The sequence below is a fragment of the Phodopus roborovskii genome, unplaced genomic scaffold (assembly GCF_943737965.1).
Source record: "Phodopus roborovskii unplaced genomic scaffold, PHOROB, whole genome shotgun sequence".
NCBI lineage: Eukaryota > Metazoa > Chordata > Mammalia > Rodentia > Cricetidae > Phodopus > Phodopus roborovskii.
Genome location: NW_026126461.1, coordinates 2,060,820 through 2,085,191, shown reverse-complemented (window position 1 = coordinate 2,085,191; position 24,372 = coordinate 2,060,820). Strand labels below are relative to the sequence as shown.

Below are 24,372 nucleotides of genomic sequence, written 5' to 3'. Positions count from 1 at the left end.
ATGTCCCAGGCAGTACAAGCCATCTCAATACACGTATATCGAGTACACAAAAGGCTGCTGAGAATTGACCCCCAGGGTGACAATATTGGCTATACAGCCAGCAGATGGGAGTGAGACACCGGGGCACAGCCCAGGGTCACCTTGGCGATTCTGGAGGAAGCACTGAAAATCTTGTCCATGTCTGTGTCCTGGAGGTCCTCCTTACATCTCTCCAGTTCCTGCTCCTTGGAAGCTCCCCATAAGGAGCAAGTCTGGCTCACTGTTGGGAATATAGTCGGGCGTGGTCAGCGGGAGGGTGGGTAGCCGGAGCTGCCCTGCAGCATCTGCATACCCCTTCCCTTCTAGCGCCCATTCACTGTTCCTTCTACACCATGGGCTTCCACACACAGCTCATGTGCCCGCTGTCCCTCCAGCTGCGTTCTAGCCAGCTCTGCTGTTCCCTTGGCATCTGTCCAACACCGTGCCCTCAGTGACTCAACCCCACCCCCTGAGCCTCTTCTAGAAGTTTCTATGACCTCTTGGTGAGCTCACTCCCCTCTGTCACGTTGACTGTGTGCCTATCTTCTTGCCTGCTGTACTTCTTTCTGTGGGAGGGCCAGCACCGATACCCCAAGTCTGGCCTTCCCCACGCTGCATCCCTCACGTCTTGTCTCCTCCCTACCGTGAAGATCTAGCAGGCTGGACAGGACATTAATTGAGGCCAAGCGGGTTCTTCTATGAGCATCACAGGTGCATGGAGCGATGAGTCCAACCAGTATGCCAAACTGCCCCAGCTTCAGGGGGATCTGAGAGAAAAGAGACATCAGGGCTCAGAGTTCCACACTCAAATACACAGCCAGGGCCACCCAGGAACAGCACACAGGGCAACTAGAGTGTGTGAGCCCTGGTCACTGTGTGCTCCCACCCGTGTTCACGTCTCCTCGGGTCAAGCAACTAATATCTGAGAAATCCTAGCTCGGGCCTCACCCCCAGTCAGCTCCGGTCTGCACTACTCTGGACTGCCTGCCACACTCCTACAGCTCAACTACAGGTTCCAATAGGAAACCCATTCACTAAGCAAGTGACCTGGGCTGGGGCTTCAACAGTCCCTCGTGTTCCCTGTCAGAGAATGTTATCACATCTTGATGGTAGTGTGTGTACCACAACACTGAACATCCTGTAACATGGTTCTAGGCTCTTTTTATTTGGACAAGCCTCCCTTCCCGCCTCTATTTAGGTGTTTCTGTGGCTTACCACACACCACCCCAAGGCCTGAGGCCATTCATCCTAAGACCTCTATCCTTGGCACACTACTATCCTGTCCACAGCCATCTCTAAGAATAAGACAGCCAGAGCTCAGAGCCAACATGGGTAGAAGAGAGACCTCATGTGTGTGGGCCCATTAGTCAATAAAATACCATCTTGTTTTAGACTTCCGGGGCTGGTGATATCTGTACAGCTTGATTTAAGACTGTAGTGATTCATTTTATCATCCTATGTAGATGTTATCTTTCCTGCATGGTATTCAGAGTTATATACAAAATTGCTTGAGCCTCGGGTACCACAAAACCTGGATTCATGCCACGCTATGATCCCACCCTCTCCGTACTCACCCACCCCAAAGCTCAGGCCTCTTCCCAAGGGATTCCTGGGCCAGAGCTTGATCTGAGATGTGTTCCCGCCTCTGAGCATAATGGGGAACTTTTCTGCAGATGCACCAAAGAGTGGCAGGCAGTGGGATAGAGGTGCCAGGACTTACACAGACACCGATGCTTTGAACGTAGATCTGCATGAGATGGAGATGGAGGGACATGGCTTTCTCCCGTTCCCACTCTTTCTCAGACAAGATCCACTTCTCCAGGAGCTGTGTATAGATCCCAGAACACAAAAGCGGTGTTAACATCCTGGGGCCAGGCAGCCCCACCCTGAACAGCTTTCATCTCATGGCCCCTCCCACTCAGAATTTGACTCCCATGGTTCTAGACACCTTCTTCTCAGACTTTACCATGAAGGGAGTTGAGGCCGTGAGCAGAGTGGGAAGCCTCCAGAATCCTCACAAGATTGTGAGTACTTGAAAGTTGTGCTTGGCCTGGCTCCAAACAGGTTGGTACCCTGACTCAGGTGTTGCTGACAGGGACATTCTAATGTCAAAGATTTGTTGTGGTTTTTGTTGGTTTGTTTGTTTTTCAGTGCAGTGAAGATTGCTGTTATGGTTTATATATGAAACCCCCCCCACACACACACAAGGCTATGTGTTGAAAGCCTGGCCGCCAGCCCGTGGTACTGCTGGGAGGTGGTGGCATCTTTAGGAAACGGGGCTTAGTGAAGGAAAGTGACTTTGCAGGGCATGTTGGGATCCTGACCTCCCTTCCTGTCACTTTTCAGCCATGAGGTGGACAGACTTCTACCTTGCCCTTCTGTCGTGATGGCCTGTCTTGCCACAAGCCCAAAGCAGATAGCCATAGATTAAAAGTTCTGAAACCACAAGCCATTCCCCACAGCCTGGCCCTTAGGTCACTCTCCAGGAAGGGTGGTGGCCAGCTCTGGCTCTGTGCCCCTCTGCCAGGTAACTCACATGCACAGTCTCCTGTAGCCCCTTGGGGTCCAGGTGCCTCTGCAAGAGGCCTTCCATCAGCTGCTTCAGGGAATTCAGAGCATTTGCATACAGGGTCTGAGAGAGAGAGAGAGAGAGAGAGAGAGAGAGAGAGAGAGAGAGAGAGAGAGAGCATTGTTCAGTCATGAAAGGCGTATATAGCCACTTATTAGTACTCTGCAGGTGTCTCTGTGCCTGGATTAGGAGATGAGATGCATCGAAGTGGGACTATAGGAATGCATTGTTACTTGTGGGAGGAGGGAAAATGCTACATGAATCTTCTGAACATATTCTTATCCGTCAAATCCAGAGACCTTAGAAATCATTTGCTGAAGATACTGAGGCCTTTATCAGACTGGGTCCCTGGCAACTACAGGAAGCATCTTCATGCATAACACTGCACTGACCACTGGGTGGGATCAACATAGATGAGAAATAAACTTGAATCTACTTAAACCACTGAGGTTTCAGGGCTTCCCTGTTACAGCAGCTAGCATTAGTTCATACTTACTAAGGGAGCTGCTCCAAATTGCTGTGTTGTAAGTGGTTTGGGAAAGTGGAGCCTGCCTAGGTTAGTGTAAACTTCCAGGTTCTGACCCAGAAAACGAGGAGGCATTGCTGAGGAACCTACCTTAACAGATTCATTGTCTTCTCCTGGGGGTTGGAGAGAAATAACAGTGTGTATGCTGATATCCATCAGCTCCATGCTTTCCTCTGAGGAGTAGAAAGGCTTCAGTGTGCTAAGGGAAGAAGTGTCAGCAGCAGGTGTGGTCACTAGGAGCTAAGTCCACTCTATCCACTTCCCACTGGGCAAGGGAGGCATGTCACAGACTGAGTGAAGGACCTAGCACCTTGGCTCGGGGCTCAGGCATGCTTCCCTGACTAGGAACCCTATTCTGCCTGACCACAGCATTCAGTACTGTGTCTGTGATGGAAGCAGGATTTGAGGGCGCAAGCCTCACTCTTTCACTTCCTGTTGCCTACTTTGAGCCTGGGAACCACCTTCCTCCCAGATCACAACCACCTCATCAGCCCTGCCAGCCTGGGGTTTTCCGTATCATGACTGGAGCAGCAGCAAAAGCTTGGAGTTGATCATCAGTGTAAACTCTAGGACTCCACTTGGAGAGAACCTACTGAATCAAAGACCGTAGGATTCCGGCCTGAGTAAACCCTCCAGGGTAGTAGCCAGCACTTTGCTGCCTCATTCTCCAACCCTGGCACAAATTCCAGTTCACAATCCTGGCGGCTCATTGAAATCACCTGCACATCTTTTTAAGGCCTCCCAAGGACCACGTTCAGGCTCTAGGGCTCCTTACACCTTAGGCTGGGGCAAGATCAGTGTATCAGTCCCTAGGGGGCTTCCATTGTGCCTCCAGGCTGAGAATTCCTGTCTTGAGAAACTCCTCCTGCCACTCACTCTGTGGGGGGCAAAGTCCCACACAAACCTAGTCGTTCTGCATAACCTCAAGTCAAAGGTCAGTGGCAGCGTGCACCAGCCTTTTTGACAGTGCCAATTGTGCAGAAGCTAAATTCCATTTTCATGGCAGACCCTTCTTTAGAATTAAAGAGGGTGGTTGCTCACCTACAAACAAGCACATTCTTCTACCAACTCTTGAACCCATAGTTCTGTCTGTATGCATTTGTCTTTTTTCCCAAGTCTCTCCAGGCCTTGCCTACAGTATCACAATGGTGACCCCACCCCCACCCCGAGGGGAACAGAACATCTTCAAAATCTGCCCTCTTAGCTCTGCTAAGAACAGCCCACAAACCTGCCAGTCACCTCCTTATCACAGAAGAAAGCACCCAACTTGAAAAACCCCTGAGGAGTCTGAAGAGGGATGGACCCTATATTCTGAGCTAGACCACTGTCTCAGGGAGTTACTGCCCAACACCACGGCCACCCACCGAGGTGGAGAGAGGAGATAGAAGGCTTGAAGGATCACTGAGGGGCAGCCACAGACCTTGTCCTATCATGGGGAGGCAGTAGGCGCTCTGGCATGCCCGGCTGGAGCTCACCTCAGTTGCGCGAGAGCATCCATGGCCATTGACCTCACTGGAGAAGCCAAGTTGTCAGGTGATTCTGCTTTGATGATGGCCTGTCAGGCACAAAAAGGGTGAACTGTTAGTCACCTGGAAGCTGAGTAAAGGCACGAAGGGCAGTGACACAGTCTGGTGACAGAATAAAGAGGGCCTGGACATTTCTAAAGAGCTCTAGAAAAAACGCCCTCATTCTTCAAGGCTCATTTGGCAACAAAGCACAGGGGAGGGAGGAGGACACACAGTGGGCCTAGGCTTCCCACCCCCAGGGCCACCAACGTCTGTCCTTAGCCACAAAAAATGCACTTTGCCAAGCCCAAGTTCCCTTGTCCTATATCAGACTTGATGCTTTTTTTTTTTTTTTTTACATGTTTTTGTGAAATATTGGGGAGCCAATGAACACCCATTTCCCTCCTCCCTGCATCTTACTTTCCCCAAGGACTGCTTCTGGGGCAGTATAGGTGGTCTTCCAAGACCCCATCTTTTGTCAGCTTTGAGAGAGTGGGGATGTTTGGGGACCAGGGGTTGTCTGATGCATGGGTTCCATCATCCTGTAGATTGTTGATCCTTTCTAAACTTCACCGAAGTTCTATGCAAATGATACTCTAAATTCTGGCTCTAAATGGCCTGTGTCTGTGAAATCTCTTCCTGTGGAAAAGCTCTGAGGCTGTAGCTCTCACCAACTGTCCTGACTGGGCCTCTGGCACCCTTGAGCACAAGTCTAATGAAGTTCCTGCCCTAGTTTTCATATTATTTTGTGACTGTGAAACCCTCTATGATATACCAAAGTGTTCTCAGAACCTATAGCCCAACAGTACAAATCAAGGGTTGGGCAGGAAGGCCTTACAGCCCCCAGAGATATCTTACAGACATCCCCAAGGAGCCTTGACCAGGGCACAATCAGAGAGCTAGATCCCAGGCTACCCAAGACTGGGGAGCTCTGTCCCACTGGGGATCCCTGCCCCACTCACAACAATGAGGCTAGTAAGAGCTGACTTGTGGGTAAACTGGAAGTCCTCCAGGTCCTTGATGCTTTTGATGGCGTTGGTGACCTGCACAACACTCTTCATGAAGGCCATTTTGAGGCTGATGTCCTATGTCCAGAGGAAGAATGTGAGGGAGAACCTGTTTGCAAAGGACTCACAGGAGCTCTGAGCCATGCCCCTCTCTCCTTCCCCTTCTCTGAAGACGCTCCACACCAGGGATGCTCTGAGTGACAGCCCCTTCATCTGCCTGTTCTTCAACCACAGTGCACTGGGTATTGAAAATGGCCACAGTGGTCATTTTTATGTTCTGTGTATCTTCTCATGGTTCATGTTTGTGTGCACGTGCAGACACGGCACGTGTGTGTGTGTGTGTGTGTGTGTGTGTGTGTGTGTGTGTGTGTGTGTGTAAGCCGAAGGTCAATGTTGAGTGTCTTCCTCAGTCACTCTGTTTTCTTTTTTTGAGACAGGGTCTCTGATTAAGCCTGAAGCTTACAATTTGGCCATACTGGATGGCTCCTCCTATCTCCACGCCCTCAGCACTAAGAGTACAGACCTTTGCTGCCGCGACTGGCTTCTTCATGGGTGCTGAGGACCCGAACTCAGCCCCTCATGCTGGTGCAGCAGGCACTTTCAGTGACTGAGTCATCTCCCCACCTCCCACTATATATGTATTTTACCACAACTTTGGAAAATACATTCCTCTACTTTCATTTACATTGCCATCCCAGGAAAATGCTCCATACTTTTGTGTCTTTTTGAAGATAGCCCACTTTTCTCCTACATAAAAATGAGTAGGTCAGAGGTGAGGGTGAGAGAGTAAGAGGGAATGGGAAGAAGTGGGATTCACTGTGTACTTCTGGGGATCCACAGTCACATGCAGCACTCAGGGGGAGGACTGCTCTCTTGTCCCAGCTGCGACCCCAAAGCTCAAGTGCGAGCAATGCATTCCCTAGAGGGTGATCAAATAGGACCCCCAGATATCTCCTGAGTGTAGTGTCCCATGCACAACGCAGGCTGGCTCTCCACCACAGTAGTTTAGGAAAGAGCCCAGGACCATATGTAGGCTACCTGGCAGCTGCTGGAGTAGTGGTGGATGATCTTAGCAGTGATGGGGTTGTCCACATGGGTGAGGAGCATTTGGGGGTGGCAGTAAGAGGACACACAGCTGTACATCACCATAAGGGCACTCTTCACAGTCTCTCGCTTCCAGGGGTGGTCCTTCTGCACAAGAGAGAAGATGGGTGCGGGGACTAGGGAGACGGCTCCATGGCTAAAATGCTTGTCATTGCCACACAAGAGTGAGGACTGGGGTTTAGATTCCCATAACGCACACGTAAATGCTGGGTGGGTGTGACAGCTCAATTTAATTCTAGCCTCAGAACAGGATCCCCAGAGCAAACTGGCTGGTAAGGTTAGCCATATCAGAAAGCTCTGGGTTTGACTGAGAGATCCTGTTGCAGTGAACAAGCAGAAGAGTGAATGAGGATCGAGATGAGGCCTCCACATGCATGGGTACACTTGCATACCTGCATATATACCCCACATACACATATGCCTCTACATATGCAAAAATGTACATATACATATCACACACATGTGTGATATGTGTGTGTGGAAAATGGGGAAAAATAAAAATAGAAAGACCACCAGGGAGCAGGGAGTGCTCAACTGGCCACCAGGAGGGAGCAGGCACTGCACTGGCTGTGTGGGGGACAGTCTCTGATTGAAGAAGCTGTTCAGTCAGTATACGGGCGTCAACGGACTGTTCTTTGGCTGCTAAAGCACTCATTCATTTCCTCAAACACTTGTACATCAGCGGTTTTATTGGACACAAACTACATATCAGACATTGGGCAAGAAGGACTGAACCAGACCGACCAGTATCTGCCACCCTGGGAAGTTTCAGTCCTGTGACACATGCCAGGATCACCCATTAGCTGTGAGAGGAGGCTGGTATGGACATCCCATAAGCAGAGACTAGCTGTACCTGCCAAGCTTAGACAGCTCAGCAGGTGCCGTTTCACGCTAGGGGGCTGGCTAAGTATTAGATAAACACTATTAAGAACAGTTAAAATTGCCATTGTGACAAAAGATGGGTCCATTAAATCCTTGTAAGTGTCCCTTCTGTTGTTCATCATATTATAAAGAAGAGATGACCGGGGATTAGCAATTTAACTCCCTAGCCGGTAGTGTTGGGCTCAACCTTGTTTCTTTGGCTACCTTGAGCAAAAGGGCTGCTAGTCAAGCAACAAGTTAGACCTCACACCAGAACTGACCATTGGGGATGCTCTGCAGATGTCTTGGGGAGCTGTGTGACCATCACTGGTGCTCCAACTCCCACAGGTGTGGCCCCAGCCGTGAATGACTCAAGCAGCCTACTCCAGATATTCCCCACAAGCTCTTTGTTTCCTTCCAGGGAGCACTGCCTTCAAGGCCTGAGACCCAGCCCTACAGTGAGGAAGGAGCCTTACCCTCCAGGCACCAATCTGCCAAGACTGCTCTGACTCCTGGATCCTCTCCTCAAAGTCGTGAAGCACATTCAGCACTGTCTTTACCTGGCCCCGGGCACACAGGCCAAAGCACAGGATGACACCCTGCAGGGAAGCCAGCCAGGGTGAGGGCAGGGGGCACATACAGGTGTGTGGTGTGGTGTACACACATACATATACACACATATACACACAGACATACATATGTACACACATGCAAGTGCATAAACTCAAATGCCTCCCACATCATAGAAGACTGTAGATAAAGGGGCCGAGGGTATCCTCACCTCCCGGTCAAAGTCATTGCTGTAATCTGTCTTGTACAGCAGCTCCAGCAACAGCACCTCCACCCTGTCAGCCTCCAGGCCCATGCCTAAGGTGAAGCCCAAGGCCCTGTACAGAAAGCCCTAAAGAGGTGGGAGGGAGGAAAGACCTCAGGCCTTTCTACTCCCAGACTCCAGCAGGTACTACTGGGGAACACTTGATGTTTGATACGTAGTGGTAAATAATCCAGGGAACCCCAACTCCACCCCTTGGGAACCTGACACCTGTGCGTGGCAAGCCCCGCCCACTTCCTCTCTCTGCTATTTCTCGGAGGAGGCAGCCCTCTCTGCCTCCCTCCCTCTCTGCCTTTCCCTCCCTCTCTCTTTCTCTCTTCCCTTCCCATATTCCCTTTCCTTCCCCCAATAAACATCCCACAAAAGTTCTGTCTGTAGATCTGTCTCTCACCCGCCATTTGTCCCTTGCCCAGCATGGGATCATCCAAGGCCCTGCCTCCCGCTATATTTCTAACATATAATCCTGCTATTTTTTAAACAGATATTTATATGCATTTTCTACATCCTTTAAAATAGTGTGTAAAGACAGGCATATTATGCATTTTAATAGTGGAGGCCAACTCCTTTCCCATACCCGTTCAATCAAATATGTTCCCACCCACAGATCCGGTTACTTCCTGACATAAGATAACACCAGCAAGAGGTGGACATCCTTGTTTTGATACGTCAGTATGAGGGGATGGCAGCTTTGGGTCTTGGAGGAGGTGATGTGTCTGGAGCTACACTACAGGGGTATCACCATCTTAACTCTATCCATGAACATGGGATGCTTTCTAATTACCACGATCCTCTCTGATATCTTTCAATTATTTTTTATATAGTTTTCAACTATAGTTTTATAAAGAACAAGAAAAAAGCATTTTAACAAAAATAAATAAAAAAATTAAATTAATTAAACATGTGACCATGGACCAGAATGTTGAAGACAAACAAAAGAGTTTTTTTGTTTTGTTTTTTTTAAGAATCTAAAAAAAATAAAAATAAAAAATAAAAATCACTGGACTAGATTCTTCTGGTAGTTATGGGGCCATCTGATCTGATCTAAACATCACCAGCCTCTCCCAGGGGGCCCCTCCCTGCCTGAACTACGAGGTCCCTGTGAGGACAAACCTTTTCCAAAGAGGGGCTGTCGAAGGTCTCGATCTGATTGTTCAGCTCTTTGCTGAGGCGCAGGCTCCAGCTGGTGCCACGGGTCTTCTTGAGGGAGTTTCTCAGAAACTGGCAAGTACAAGTCTTTGGTGGGCAGAGGCAAGGGACCCCAACCTTGCTCTCAGCTGAGTTCTGGGAATGTTATGTGACCCTGAATAAGGCCTTGTTCTTTCTGGGACACTCTCTGTAAATCTCTGAAACATTCGGTCAACGGGGCTCCAACCCAGCACTAACATTCTGTGTGTCTTGGGCATGGCTGTGGGCTTTAGAGGTCATTGGGAGGGTCAGGGTTCCCCTGGAAAAGCAGGTTGTCCCTGCTGCTTTTCCAGGCTCGCTAAGTTCTCCCTTCATCACACACACAGACATAGGCGCCATCTTGCTAAGCCTGCTCAGACAGGGAGAAGCGTGTTCATTATACAGCCCTAGACTTGTCCGCATGTCAATGGCATCAACCTCCCGAGAGTTCCTTCTCTTTCCCCTACTCTGGTGTCTACCCCTTTACCTGAATTAGCTTATCCTCCCAGGCCTTCTGGTTCCAGGTGAACTCAGTGTGTTCTGTGGGAGAGTATGCATGGTCTCACAGCTGCCCGTTTCTTCTGCTCCCCCTGGGTAAGCCTCCTGGCCCCCCGGATCTGAGGCCTCCATGAATGAGTTCATCACATTCAGTATTTCCCTTCCCACCTACCCAAGACAGGCATCCAGTTCTTAAGACCAAAGGAGGTTTGTTCAGGTCCACTAGACCCTGGGTTCCTGTTATTCAGGCAACATGACTAGTGGGTGTCCTAGCTTGCACAGAGTGGGCACCTCACCTTCCAGGTACTGGACCAGCAGTGGGATCTCCTGCTCCCACATGTCAGCCATGGAGGGGGCGATGCTCTGGCTCAGGGTCCTCAGGAGGTTGAGCATGGCAATTCCACGACCTTCTCCTTTGTAGGGTGATGACATCAGCACCTGGAGGGCCCCACAATAAGTCAGAGGAACAGGGGTCAGGCATCTATTCCCTATCTTGGCATTCACTGTCTTCCTTGTAAAGAGGAAACTGAGCAGGGTAGAGGGCATTGTGGGAAGGAAGGGGATGAGAGACCAGACCTGGGTTCCTCCCTGACCCTGAGACTCAGTGGAGTATTGATTAGTGTCCACAGGACTGAGTCTACCTGGGGCAGACAGGCTGTGGGTGGTATTCTTGGTGTAGGTGTCCCCAGACACCTGAGCACACTGTCCCTTGTGTATCCTCTCAAGGACAGCACAGACCTTGGGACACTGCATCCTTGCTCCCTCCTCCCTCTGGAGCACTGAGAATGAGCTCAAGAAGGAAGTGTCATTGTGCATGGATGTGTCAGGCCAGCATGTCAGCCACTCACCAGGAGACGGGCCAGAAGCTTCTGGGGTGCGGGCAGGTCCACTGGGAAAGCAAGAGGAACCTCAGATGAGGATGTGATGCCTGACCCATGTCAAGATGTGTCTCATATCCCCCAAGGGAGACACCTCTGAAGGTGACTTCCCAGAACTATTAATATTACCCTCACCCAAGGTGAAGACTGGGTCTGCCCAGGGATTTTCTTATGAAGAATATCATTGGCTTCTTCCAGAAAGGAGGGAAATTTTGGCCCATAGGCCCGGTCTAGATGATGTCTTTTTCAGGTTGTGAATGTTTATTTTTGAGTGGACTTGCCAGGGCAATGTCATGCCTCCTACTGTACACCCTGGCCTCTCCCTGGCTAGCAGTAACTTGACTCCCCACCCTGACTCCCTCCTGTCCAGTCTATAAGCTTTGGGAATCAGTTGAGCCCTGAAAAGCAAAGCAACAAGAACTCAGATTGGAGGAAAAGGGAAGGACAAGGGCTGGGCTGTTGCAGGAGAGTCATGGTTGGTTGAAAGGTCACAGTGACATGGGTCTCTTAGGCTTCTCGGCTTGAAGTCAGACAGCAGCCCCTTTGGGACCAAAAGCAGTGGGGAAGGAGGAGAGCAGTGACATCATGTAGATGGGCATGGTCACGTGAGAGCTTATGTTGACAGTGCCTGCTCCAAGTGGACCGCGGCAGGGTCAGTTGACAGAAGAATTGATTGGGATGCTTTAGTTTCTCTGGGTGACTAAGAGAAGTTGGTTAGGGCAAAGACTCATAAAGGCCACAGGCTAGGTTCAGGAGCTCCCTCCTTGCCCCTGGCCCAGGATGAGAGCTGGGGAGATGATGATATGATTAATGAGCTACGAGGAGGGAGTCTGCAGGGTTTTAACCCCCTCTCCAGACATGGCAGGGAGGACTCTAGACATTTCCCGGAGAAGGGGCAATTCGGTTGGTAAAGATGCTGTGAGAAGGGTCACAGGGAGCCAGTCCACCTGCCCATCCCTATTAGTTGACCCAGGGGTGCCACCCACCATGCTTGCTCTTTCCGGCCATTCCAGCCTCTGTGTCTTTGCCATGAATCTGGTTCTCTGCCAGGTTTGTCAGACTGATACAGATGGGGGTCAACGCCTCTGTGTAGTCAGTCTCCATGATGTAGCACAGGAGTCTCACCCAGAACTCCTGGGGCAGGGATGGGGGGGTGACAGGATTAGGTATATCTAGGTATCCTATGACTCCCCAGTATTAGCCAGGCTCCACCCAGGTTAAACCCTCCCTGTGGTAGCTGTGGTAGGCATGGACCTTATCTGTAATCTATCTAAAATACTCACAGGCTCGGCCCTCAACTGACTTTCCTGCCCACCCTGAACTTTTTTAGAGGCATCCAGATGGCCTCCATCCAGCCCTGGAGGCATCATATTCACTCTATATCCAGGGCCTTCCTCTAGGTCCCAGAGCCTCTGAGCTGCTAACTAGTTCAGGTAATCCAGTGGTGCTTGCCAGTTGTGATACTCAGTCTTGTCAACTTAGCTTGGCAAGTGTAGCCACTTAATAAGCCAAATACTAGTCCAACATAACTGTGCAGGAGTCACAAAGCTGTGATAAAAGTCCACAGTTCATAAAGAAGATTGCCCTTGAACGCGGGCAGTCCAAAGGCCTAAAGAGCAGAGCACTTCGGAAAAAGAAAAATTGCCACAAAACAACAGCTTTCTCTGCTGTCTACAAACTCCAACATGTTGTAGCCTCTAGTCTACGGCCTCTACCTTGCACCCTCTAGCTTGAAGCCTCTAGCTCACATCTCCAGTTGCCATGAGATAGGAAACATCCTGCCTATGGCTTTACTTCACGGGCAATCATTCAGTCCTTTCTGGATGCTGTCATATTTTTCCTCCATGTCTTGTTGCTGTGGCTCACCTACTGCAATTAAAATCTGGTACACTTGTCTCTCCTGTAGCCATGAGGTCATATTTAGCCTTTCATGCTAAAGTTACTGAACTGTAGAGTGCCCTCAGAGGAACTTTAAAATAATGGGCATACTTCAGGCAAAAAGGCAAGTGCTACATATTGAGACCTACAGTGTGCCAGCCACGGCTCGAGCCACTGGGGCTTCAGAAATGGAGAATAACTAGGTTCCTCCACCAGCCTTCCAAATAGGGCCAGGAGCCATCCATCATCATGGCTATAGTAGCCCACTGGGTGGGGAAAAAAACTCACGTTGGTCATGCCACTGATAGAAGAAGTTATGATCTTCACAGTATCCATGGTTACTTTGTGGACCATCTTCTCTTCCAAGTCCCTCTGATAAAAGCATTCTCGGCGATTTGTCTGGAAGACAGAACCAAGACATTCCTGTAGGCGAGGGGCTGACTATGGTCTCAGGGGTAGATACTTGGCTCCCCAGGGGGCTCCCTGCCCATACACTGGGTCTTAGGATGTTAAGGGCTGTGCCTGGGAGACTGCACAGGTCTGGTCGATACCTGCAGGGTAACTATGAGCCTACACAAGTGAAAACAGGTATTCAGTGAGGAGTTCTTTGCCCAGCACTTAGTAGTCCATTTCTAAAGTGCAGCAGCTGTTCCATGGGGTGAGTGTTGGGGTCACTCACCAGCTTGTAAGTAGATAAGGTGAGCTGTACAGACACATATTTCAGACCCCAGCCTTTGATCTTTTCCTGGAAGCCTGACAGAACTAGCTGGCCAATGATTCGTAGAATTGCCATCCGCACCTGCCAGGACAGGGTGGGGACAGCTGGAGAGAGGCAGACTTCAGTGTGGAGATGTGTATCTAATAATCTTGTGACACAAGACAGCTGGGAACTGTGGGTGCTCTTGTCTGGAAGGGACTTCAGGGAGTAGCTGGCTCCTAGCCACCCTGGTTATCAGCCCTTTCCTCCTGCTGGAAAGTTCTACAGCTCACTCACATGAGTGTCTCAGTTGGGTCCTTCACAGACATCTTCATCCCGTTCTAACATTGGCTGCTTAGTCTTAGTGGCATTGGCTAGGAAACCCATCTCCCCCCCTCTGGCCTCCCTCAGGTACACAGTAAAACACAGTATGGTGGGGATGGAACACAAAACTAGTGTTTTTTTTCTCCTGTCTAAGTGGCTTCCAGATTTTGAAGGTAGTTCTGACTTCATCCAGTAACTGGCAGAAGCAGATGCAGAGATCCAGCACCAGGCTGAACCCTGGGGAATCCAGTGGAAGAGATGGGGGAATCTGTAGAGACAGCTGAACCAAGCCTGTAGGAACTCACGAACTCTTGACCAATAGTTGTGAAGCCTGCATGGGACCAAGCTGGGCCCTGTGCATGTGGATGGCAGTTATGTGACTTGGTCTGCTTGGTGTGCCCCTGGCAGTGAGGCCAGGATCTGTCTATCCCTGGTGTAGGAGCTGACTTTTCAGAATCCATCCCCTGTGGTGGGATGCCTTGCTCAGCCTTAGTGCGGAGGGAGGGGATTGGTCCTGCCTCAACTTAATGTGCCAGGCTTTGTTGACTCCCCATGGGAGGGTTCTGAGGGGTGGATGGATGGTGGGTTGGGGGAAGGTAGGGGAGAGCAGGAGGATGGGTGAAAGGGTAAACTGTAAGATAAGAAAATAAATGAAATTTAAAAAAAGAAGAAGACAGCTCTGTTTAAATCTATTCCTAACACTCACGCCCTGCCCTATGTTCCTTAGAGCCTCTGTGGCCATCTCCTCCCTGGCACTGCTTTCCCAGCATCAGCAACAGTCCAAGCTAGCTGTGGCTGCCCTGAAGCCCAGGACTGTGGTATTGGGCTAGCTGAGTGAGTGTTGGGAAGCATGTCCCCCAGTTCCTTTTCTCACAAGTGGGGAAGACTACTAGACAAACCTGTGTGTCCGGTGACCTTTCCTGCCTGCAGGCAGTGTCCAGGCACACTGCTTTGAAAAAGCTCTGGTCCTTGAAAAGAAGCATCTCAGCCACAGACCTGCAGCTCTCGCTGGCTCAACTGCCTTGTCCACCCCTCAGCCCTAGCTACCGGGGCAGGGTCCCCTTCCTATTACCTTGGACCGAGTGTCAGAAAGAGTATTCTTGACAACCCGGATGGCCAGATAGATGGTCTTGATGTTCATTTTGGGGTCTGAAAGAGAAAGACCAGCGTGGAAGAACTATGGCTCAGAAGACATCAGGTGGCTTGTCCCTGACACATCACATTCAGTTCCCTAGGCTCAGAGTCACTTCCTTAGGTCTCTCACTGGCAGGCTCTCCCTGAGCACAGCCTTCTCTTGCCAGGGCCATACTCACGTGAACCCATGCACACACAGGTGGGGGCCAGAGTTTCATGTCCTGTGTCTTCCTCTACTGCTCTCTACCTTGTTTTTTGAGGCAGGATCTCTCACTGAACTTTGACTTCAGTTCAGCTAAGCTGGCTGAGCAATAAGTTCCAGGGATCCACTTCTTTCTAACCCCCATCCCAGTGTGAGTTATAGACATAAGCTGTTACAGCAGCAGGATTCAGGCTAACTGTGAAATCGAGGTCCATAGGGCAGAGGCATGTAAGGGCCAGAGTGCTGGTTAAATTCAAGGTTGAAGCAATCAAGAAACTTGGCCCACCCAACAGTGATTACAGAAATAGGTCAGGGAGCGAGTATCTCAGATAGGAGGGCCACTACCTCTCCCCCTACACTCTGTCCTTGGTGCCTGTCCACACCAGCTGGCTCACCATCTGCGCTCACCACTGCCCTGATCAGGGCCAGTGTCCCCACACGGATGGCCTCCTTGCTCATCTCCACCTGGCTGAAGAAGAACTTCATCAGCTCCTTGGGATAAGAGCGGGCTGCAGGGCAGAAGGAACAAGTCAGTCGGGGCTGATGGGCTCTGCCTCAATTCCAGCACTCAGCAGGGGGCTGGGCCTCCTGAGGTCCCTTCAGACCTCACCCAGGGCTATGAAGCAGTGCACGATCTCCATCAGGTTCTGGCTGCTGAACTGCTGCTGAGCTGAGGCCTTGGTGCACACCTAGGGGCAGTGCACAGGAGGGTTAGGAGCTTGCAGGGAGGGCACTGGCCATGTGGGCATTCCAGCCCCATATGGCTGCATGCCAGCAGGGTGCGGAGAGGAGGGGAAAACCACATCCCATGGCAGTTTCCTGCTGACTGCCTTGGGGGATGCCCTCGCTGGCCTCACCTGGACATGTAGCTCTGTGAAAATGGGGTGGAGCAGCATCGGTGGGATGGGGGTGTTAGTGGTGACGGATGCTTCTAGAATCTGCCTCAAGACCTGCAAAGGGGATAAGGAGAAGGCTGCTTGCTTCTGGTTGCTTGCTACTCAGAAGGCCACCTGAGTTATGGTGTAGGTTCTCCAGCCCAACCCCAACCTCGCTCCAGATGTACTGGACATAGAAGCTCAGTTTCTACCAGATGGACTATATACACAGCCCTACATTCCTACCAGCATGGGATGACTCCTGTGCCCAATAACCCTTGAGGGTCACACTGGGCCACTGAGAAGGCATTCAAGGCTCTTCCCACCTCTCTTGTTCACTGGGGGGAGGGGCATGAATCTAAGTCTGCTTTTCCCCCCACAGTGATCTATACAGGTGGCTCCCTAGACCTGCCCTGTTCATTTCTGCTTCTTGCTTTTATGGCACAGGCCTGTGCTCTGCCCATTTTCTCCATTTCAGTGTGCATCAGCCCAGCCCAGGCCTCCACTCAGAACCTGCAACATCTCCACTTCACACCTGTTAGAGGCATGTGTTAGTGTGCAGGCATCTGTACTGGCCTGTCCTTGGGGTTCTGACAGGATATGCCCTCAGCTGCAGCCACCAAGAGCACCACCTGTGCACATTCACTGTGTTCCCCTTTAAAAGGGCCCTGCCCCCTCCCATCCTCCTCTCTCTCCCTCTCTGCCCCTCTTTCATCTCTCCTGCTGTTCTTATCCCCAAAAATGAGTCTGCCCCCTCCCTCTTCCCCTTTTTATGATCCTTTTCCCTAATTTAAAAAAAAAAAAAAAAAAAAAAAAAAAGACAAACCCTCTGCTTGAATCCTGTTGCATGGTGTCTTTTCTCTCTCATACCGCTTTTCTTAAATTACAACAGTATGGAAGCTCCAAAACCCTTTCTACCTGGAGCTCTGTGCTGTGTCCTTTTACTTCGAAATAAAGTCCCTTTGGGTATAACTACTTAAGGATCTAACCGGTCCAAGGTTCTTAGTTACAGTAATCCTAAAAATCTAAAGGGAAACCATGCCCCCCCCACCCAGTGGCCTCCTGGAAACGTTGAGGCCCTTCTACCCAGAATGATGGCTTATTGCCGATAATGTCAGGGTCCCCAGTGCAGTGCAGAGCACAGGTGGTGGGCCTGCTGGCACCCTGTGGACTCTTGAAGATTAGGGTTTCTTGAGTCTAACCCTCACCTGTGTGATGAAGAGGGCCTCCAGGCCACCCTGGAATTCTGCCAGCAGCAGGGGGATATAATCATACACCTGTTCCCGCAGGTCATCATTAGGCAGGAGAAGGCTCAGCATAGGCCTTAGAGACTTGATGACCCCCAGTTTTACCTGTATGGAAAGTGAGGTCCCAGAGCCACAGCAAGGCCAGGGTCTTAGCCACTCAAACACTTCTCTGGCATCATTCAGTGTCCAGGCCTCATCCTAAAACCCCACTGTGGTTAGTGAAGAGGGCCAGACTATCAGATGTGAGTCCCACTTGCAAGCCATGTGACCTTGGGCAGATGCTAAACCTTTCTGTGCCTTAGTTCCCTTGTCTGTAAGTGGTCCTGCCTCATAGAGTTGGTATGGACACAATGTTCATAGGCAAGACATCCAAAGATCACCCAGCGTGGAGCAAGTACCCTTAAGTCTCAAGACCACCTCTGGAAGCTCTCTGTGGTCCGTCTCCAGGGCCCACTCCATTCAGCATCCACAGAGTTCCAGTATCTCTGGGGCTCCAGGGATGAGGCTAAACCCAGAAGTCCTTCCGGCAGCACCTTGTGGGGAATGTAACCCAGGGAATGCAGGGACCTCTGAGCACAGCAAGTCTCACCTCAAGGTCCTGGTGGCGCAACCACACTGTCACAAAGTATCGGTACATTGGGAAGAGTTTCACGGCAAACTGGTCCTCCGTCATCACCGGATACAGGCTGTCCTCCAGGTGCCTCAGGTAGAACTGCACTGTCTCACAGAATGTCTCCATGGCTGCCAGCAGGACAGGCAGGAGGGACCAGAAGGGTTGGAGTTGGAGCCACTCCTTCCTTGTACACCTTCTTTGGGTTACTTAGCCCCCTCCTCTCTGCTCTGCTCCGCTCACCCTATATAGCCCCCCCCCCAATTTTGTATGTCCGTGTGAACACTGAGTACACAGCTAGCCCTAAGCCCTTCCTCTTGGGGCTGCAGAGTCAGTGTGGGGGCCACATCTCATGATTCCAATACTGGCAGCAGCAAACACAGGGGACCTTCTTTTTCTTAGGCCTCAGGGGGTTTTGGCCCAAACTAGTATCAAATGTTGAAATCACAGGGCCAGAAGATCAGAGGTAAATAGCACCCTAGGACTTTGCTGAGTCAAGCCCAACAGGAATTTTCTCCCTGCCATTTCCTTCTCTGTAACCCTTCTCTGAAATGCTTAAGCACAGAGCAAGCTACACAGAATCACAGAAATGACCATGGTCTTCTAAAGTGTACCTACAAGCCTCAGCCCCTGCCTCTAAGGGATCCGACCAGAGACTATACCGGTTAGTATTTGTTTGTTTGTTTGTTTGTTTGTTTGTCTCAACTTAACACAAGCTGGAATCATCTGGGGAGAGGCAACCTCAAATGATAAAATGCCTTCTCCAGCAGGTTGGCCTGTAGGTAAGAGTGGGGGGGGGGCTCACTGTGGGAGGTGGCACCCTGGGGCAGGTGGTCCTTAGTTGCATAAGTAATTCATGGGAAACAAGCCAATAAGCAGCCTTCCTCTACTTTAGTTTCTGCCTCCATGTTCCTGCCCTGACTCCCTTCACAGTGGACAGCAAGGTGTAAGCTGAAACACTTTCATCCCCAAGTGGCTTTTGGCCATCACAGCAACAGAACCTAACTAGGGTGTGAACCAAACAAAGAGACCTATCAGCTGGGGGGGGGGAGGAGCCAATACAACTGTCATTCAACAAACCCTCTTCCTGTTCTATATTCCCTTTTTCCCTCTAATACCCAGTTAGAGTTTGGCCCACAGGCCCAAATGGGACACGCACCGCTACAGATCACCTGGCGCATCTTGGCTTCATTGGCAAGTCTCAGCATTGTGAATATGGTAGCCAAGGTAATGCCCATGTATGGCATGAACTCAAACACTGTAGGACATTGAGAGGTCATGGAAAAAAAAAAAAGTGAGAAGGGAAAAGGCAGAGTGTGTGACCCTGTTACCAACCACCTTGAGATCGGAGAATCTATTGGGAAACCTTTTGCCACAGTTGAGATGACTCCTCCACTCAGAGCACTGACAAGTCCCATCAACCAGGGCCCACTCACAGCTCTCCACTGTCTAGTGACTATGTCCCAGTTCAAGCACCGACCTCTCCAACTGGGCATCTCTCATCCCTTTTCCATCTACACAATGGCCAGAGTTGTCTCCCTGGAACCCAAATTCCATCAGCCAACTGAAGCTTAGAAACCTTTGCTAGCTTACTGTGCCTTTAATGAAACCTAGAGTTCTGGGGATACTGGTCCTGTCTGTATCCCTCACTTAATGTCCGTATCCTCACTCTGCACCTCTAGTCATAGGCACCAAGTTCTTTCCTGCCCCCAAACCTCTGCATATGGTATATTCAGCAAGTGGGATGTTCTCTTCCATCATGTTCTCCATGCGCATGACTTTCTCCCACCTTTCAGTTGCAACCGGCTGCCTTACTAAAAGCCCTCAAACAGCCAACCTGGCTGTCTTCTTCATAGTGGTCACCTCATAAATGTTTGTGTTCTTGTGTCCTTGCTTATGGTCCCTTTTGAAGACTAGAACCCGGCACCCACCACAGGCACTGATGGCCAAGAGTTCACTCAGTGTGTTTTTATAGGTGAAAAGAAGAAGGAGAAAAATAAATAGAAACAGAGGTGGAGAGACAGAAAACAGTGTAGGTGTGTGTGGAGAGAAAGAGAAAAGGGAGGAACAAAGAAAAAGAGAACGAGAAACACAGAAAAGGAATCTTAGTGGTGACAACTAGGCATAAGGGGGGCTCACGAGAAAGAGAAACAGAAGGGGTAGAGACAGAAACAGAGATAAACTAAAGATCAGAGGGTTAGAGGGGCCTCTAGGCCAACCCAAACCAGCCAGGAACTGGGGTAGGGATCTCAGATCCTTACCATTACCATTGGCTAGCTTGGCCAAGGTGACAATGACAAACTCATCAGTGAGGTTGAGGGGCTTGAGATGATGCTGCAGTTCATACATGACCAAGCTGAAGTGGTTTCGGGACAGGGCTACCAGAGTCTCACTGGCCACCTCAGCTGTCTCAAAACCCTCCATCTGCAGGGGTCAAGAGAGACACCACTGTCACCCTCCTGGCTCCAGCAGGGTCAGTCTGCCTCAGTCCCATGACACAGCCTGGGCCAGGCGTAGCCACAGTCCTGCTCCCAGGCCTGCAGAAGGAAGGCATGGAAGAACACAGGCCACACTACCTCTGTGATATCTCTCATCTGCTTGGAGGCAATGGCCACCAGCCTTTGTATGCAGCGCTCCTCCATCTCCCCTTCCTGCTGAATGATCTCCTGCAGGATGTTGTAGATGTTCACCTTGCGCTGGGTAGAAATCTGGGAACAAGCATGGTGGGCAGCAGTAGGGGCAGAGCCTTCCCCTAGCACCACCAGCCACCTCCACTCGCTGCCTCTCCTCTGTTCTTCAATCCACTAGAAAAGGCAGCCACCATTCCCCAACCATCATGTTGCAGATCTCCACTCCTCCATCTCCAGTCCTTTCCAATTCTGCCCACTCATCCAACACTCTCTGTCCTTAGGACTTGCAAATTATTTCTCTTGGCTCAATCAATATTCAGCCAGGTAGGTGTCATAGGGTCAGCACACAATGTCTTTCACACACTAAACACTGTCAAGCTTGAGAACCTGAGAGGCTGGCTGGCTCACCCTGCCCTTTTTCCTGGCTAAGGACTCAAGACAGGAAACATCTTTCTCTCCTGAAACTTCTATGTGCACAGCACCAAATGAGGTGACCTGATTTAGGATGAGATTGGACAGATGGCTTATGTGCCCAAGACCATGTTTGGATAGCTAAATTTGAGAATAACTCCCATTGTGTGCATGTAGAAGAGTATGTGTGTGTGCATGTGTGCATATGTGTGTTGGCGCATAGGGAGGCCAGAGGACAGCCTTAGGTGTTGTTCCTCAAATGCTATTCACTTTATCTGTCTGTCTGTTTGCTTGCTTGACAGTGTATCTCACTGGCCTGCAGCTTGCCATCCAGACCCAGAAATCCTCCTGTCTCTGCCTCCTAATTGCTGGGATTATAAAAGCTTATTACTGTGTTCATCTTTTTTATGTGGGTCCTGAAGATTAACTTAGGCCCTTGTGTTTGCAAGGCAAGTACTTTCCTAGATGAACTGTCTTGCCAGCCTGATGGTTCATATTTATCAGGTGCTACAAGCCACTCTTAAGGGATGAGAATGATTTTACATGCAGCTTCATGAGTCTAGGCATTGAACTCTGAACACAGAGAAACAATGAGCACATAGTAACTGCTCAATAAGTACTTCATGGCTCTAGACCAAGTCTTATGCCTTTATAATTATTGTCATTGTCCCTTAAGTATCCTTTTGAGACATTTTCCTAAGTGTCCCTGGCTCATGAACCTTTGAAAACCAAGGTAGAATGTATAGGCACTATGTGCAATTTGCACTTTGTACATAAAGAGCATGAAAAGGCTGGTAAATAATCATGTTTTCTTTCCTGTGCTTTCTGATGTTCTAAGGTCTGGGGATGACTAATGCTATAGAGCCTGTCCCTCCCAGCAGTAGCTAGTGTATACCTTTTGAAGTAGAAAATGGAATCTATTTTCTATTATAGATTGACTTGGATTCCCTCAAAATCTATATATTGATATAATACCTCTAAGAAGGATGGCTTTTGGAGAGGGGCCTTTGGGAGACAATTTGGATTAAATGAGATCAGAAGGATGGGGCTCTAATCCAAATAGACTGGTGTTCCACACACACACACCCTTCCATAGAAGAAAAGCCATGAGGATGGTATCAGGAAGCTGTCAGCAAACCAGGAAGAACCTCAGCAGAGATCTGATCTGTGAGCACCTTGGCTATGGCCTTCTAGGATGCAGAACTGGGAGGAAATATATTCCTGGTATTTCAGCCACACAAATTAGGGCCCTCTATCATGACAACCTGAGCAGACTGCAACAGCAGCCAACCCAGAGCCCAGTGCCCCAGCCAGGTGACTCCCAAATCCTGCCACACCAGGCACAGAAATGCCTCCCAAATGTGAGATCTCTAACCCCAACTGAGGTTAGAGTTGCCTCTTTTGGTACCCACCTCTGCATTGTGTTCCCTAACACTGTGTCCATGGTGGTTGAAAGGTATGCTGAGTGGTAGGTGGACTCTTGGCATCTAAAGAGGTCTGGTCTAAGAAGAGGTGTGGAGGAGAGGGTGTCCTTACCTCTGGCACCTGCAGGCATCGGATGAGAGCATTCATCACCACACAGGGATCCGTGGTAGCCTTCTCTGTGATTATCACTGAGGCCAAGGTCTTCCGCATGTCCAAGCCTGGCCCTGTGGTCTCTGTCTTTGTTGATTCACTGTCCATGATGTTCAGGAGGTTGGTGACTTGGAAGAATGTACCTGATACAAAGATGGTGTAGATGTGACATTGAGTGGCCAAGAGGCACCAGTGATATGGTGATGTGACTGACTTTCTTACCATCATCCTCTGGTTCTAGAGGTTCAAGATGCCCTGTTTCCTCCACCATGTCTTCATTCAACTCGGTGGTTGCTTCTTCCATGTCTCCTTGAGCTCCTTCAGGATGGATGAGATAAATAAACATTCAGCATAACAGTACTCCCTTAGATGACCTCCCAGGAATTCATAGGCTTTTGGAAACTCCCCCTTCAGTGTGGGAGCACCTGTGGCTTCATTTGAACCAGTAGAGTAAGACAAAGGGAACTGGATGTCCCATCTTGACTGGGCTTCATTACATGCAATGCTTGTAGGAAGTCCCTCTCTTGAATTGGTTGTATTGTCGGCAAAGGTAATGGAGCTTTGTGACCTCCAGGATCACATTATTCACACGGGACTCTTTACAGACTAGAAAAAGACTCTGCCATTGTTGAAAGCAAAGAGCTTCAATGCATGTTGCCTATGGAGGGACCATGTGGTATGAAACATGAAACTGGAGTTACCAGTTTCCTGCAACTACAGAAACTGAATTCTACCAACAATCCCATGCACTGGGGAAAAGGCCCTTAGGCTCCAGAAAGGGAAGTAGCCCTGCCAACAACTTGGCTGCAACCTCTAAGACCACGAACAGTGAACCCAGACAAGCGACACCCAGATTCCTGCCCACATGGAAACTGAGACACTCTTTTAATCTGTTAAAGTAGTTACACTTTGTCACAAGTAATAGATTAATATGCTTGGAAAAGAAGGAGCCCTCCCTGATCTCAAGATATTAAAAATGTGGGACTACAGAATTCAGTCTGCTCATTAACTTCCAAGGCTGTTCAACACCTACAATTTAATGAGTAACAAGCCAGAACTGATGTCCATATGAAGGGCTATAGCTCCCAGATCCTTCCTCCTCCAGCTCCAGTTCCTCAACCTCCAACCCAGAATAACTCTTTAGAGGATTCCCAGGACCTAAATACTGGTCTTGTCTTGAAGTCCTCTTCTGAGTAGAACAAAATTGTTGACTGAGGAAGCTCTCTGATCTTTGTCTAACATGCACCAATGAAAATATGACCAGTGACAGGATCCGCTGTCCACCGCAGAGCGTTAGACTCCTCCATGGTAATCCTCATGAGGAACAGGACTCCTGGCAGGACAGGAGGTTTCATTAGAACCATCACCGTTAGATCCCAGACCCTTGGAATGTTGAGATCCAACTGCCTCCCTGGGGCTCTGTCAACCAGAGCTTTGGGTACACTGGGCTGAAATCAAAGCTCCACATCAAGTTGCCACTAAACATTTCTGTATCCAGAGGAGTGTGCTGATGTGTGGTGGTCTGTTCGGGCATGGGAAGTCATTAGTGGGGGTTACAACTGAGTACCAAAGGGGTGGAGGTGGAGCAGTATAGAGAGGTTCAGTCAAGGCAGCTGGAAGGGAGAGAAAGGGATGATGGTGTGGCTGTGGGGAAAGAACCCCTCTTTCATCACTAGGACTAGTCGACAGCTAGAAGAGGAGGTGTGTTCTCATGGCTGGACCACAGGCCAGGCAAGGAAGTGTGTTCTCATGGCTGGACCATGGGCCAGGTGAGGAGGTGTGTTCTCATGGCTGGACCACAGGCCAGGCAAGGAAGTGTGTTCTCAT

General features: G+C 49.9%; 1 protein-coding gene across 1 annotated transcript in view; it reads right to left on the bottom strand.

Annotated features, from left to right (window-relative positions):
• Positions 1 to 23,926, bottom strand: part of Mroh2a (maestro heat like repeat family member 2A) — a 35,729-nt gene extending 11,803 nt beyond the window's left edge. Inside the window, exons 1-29 of the mRNA XM_051190752.1 lie at positions 23,704 to 23,926; positions 22,768 to 22,863; positions 22,507 to 22,688; positions 20,506 to 20,637; positions 20,191 to 20,353; positions 19,089 to 19,187; positions 17,909 to 18,060; positions 17,281 to 17,424; positions 16,055 to 16,147; positions 15,808 to 15,886; positions 15,593 to 15,706; positions 14,934 to 15,010; positions 13,520 to 13,639; positions 13,129 to 13,239; positions 11,949 to 12,096; positions 10,933 to 10,973; positions 10,381 to 10,522; positions 10,074 to 10,126; positions 9,533 to 9,640; positions 8,372 to 8,491; positions 8,067 to 8,189; positions 6,664 to 6,816; positions 5,581 to 5,703; positions 4,589 to 4,668; positions 3,204 to 3,312; positions 2,555 to 2,650; positions 1,739 to 1,843; positions 662 to 785; positions 141 to 259 (exon numbers count right to left, since the gene is read on the bottom strand). Coding sequence (XP_051046709.1) covers positions 141 to 259; positions 662 to 785; positions 1,739 to 1,843; positions 2,555 to 2,650; positions 3,204 to 3,312; positions 4,589 to 4,668; positions 5,581 to 5,703; positions 6,664 to 6,816; positions 8,067 to 8,189; positions 8,372 to 8,491; positions 9,533 to 9,640; positions 10,074 to 10,126; positions 10,381 to 10,522; positions 10,933 to 10,973; positions 11,949 to 12,096; positions 13,129 to 13,239; positions 13,520 to 13,639; positions 14,934 to 15,010; positions 15,593 to 15,706; positions 15,808 to 15,886; positions 16,055 to 16,147; positions 17,281 to 17,424; positions 17,909 to 18,060; positions 19,089 to 19,187; positions 20,191 to 20,353; positions 20,506 to 20,637; positions 22,507 to 22,688; positions 22,768 to 22,849 — 3,192 coding nt within the window. The 5' untranslated portion in view covers positions 22,850 to 22,863; positions 23,704 to 23,926. The remainder of the gene's footprint in view (positions 1 to 140; positions 260 to 661; positions 786 to 1,738; positions 1,844 to 2,554; positions 2,651 to 3,203; positions 3,313 to 4,588; positions 4,669 to 5,580; positions 5,704 to 6,663; positions 6,817 to 8,066; positions 8,190 to 8,371; positions 8,492 to 9,532; positions 9,641 to 10,073; positions 10,127 to 10,380; positions 10,523 to 10,932; positions 10,974 to 11,948; positions 12,097 to 13,128; positions 13,240 to 13,519; positions 13,640 to 14,933; positions 15,011 to 15,592; positions 15,707 to 15,807; positions 15,887 to 16,054; positions 16,148 to 17,280; positions 17,425 to 17,908; positions 18,061 to 19,088; positions 19,188 to 20,190; positions 20,354 to 20,505; positions 20,638 to 22,506; positions 22,689 to 22,767; positions 22,864 to 23,703) is intronic.
• Between the last annotated feature and the right edge of the window lie 446 nt (positions 23,927 to 24,372).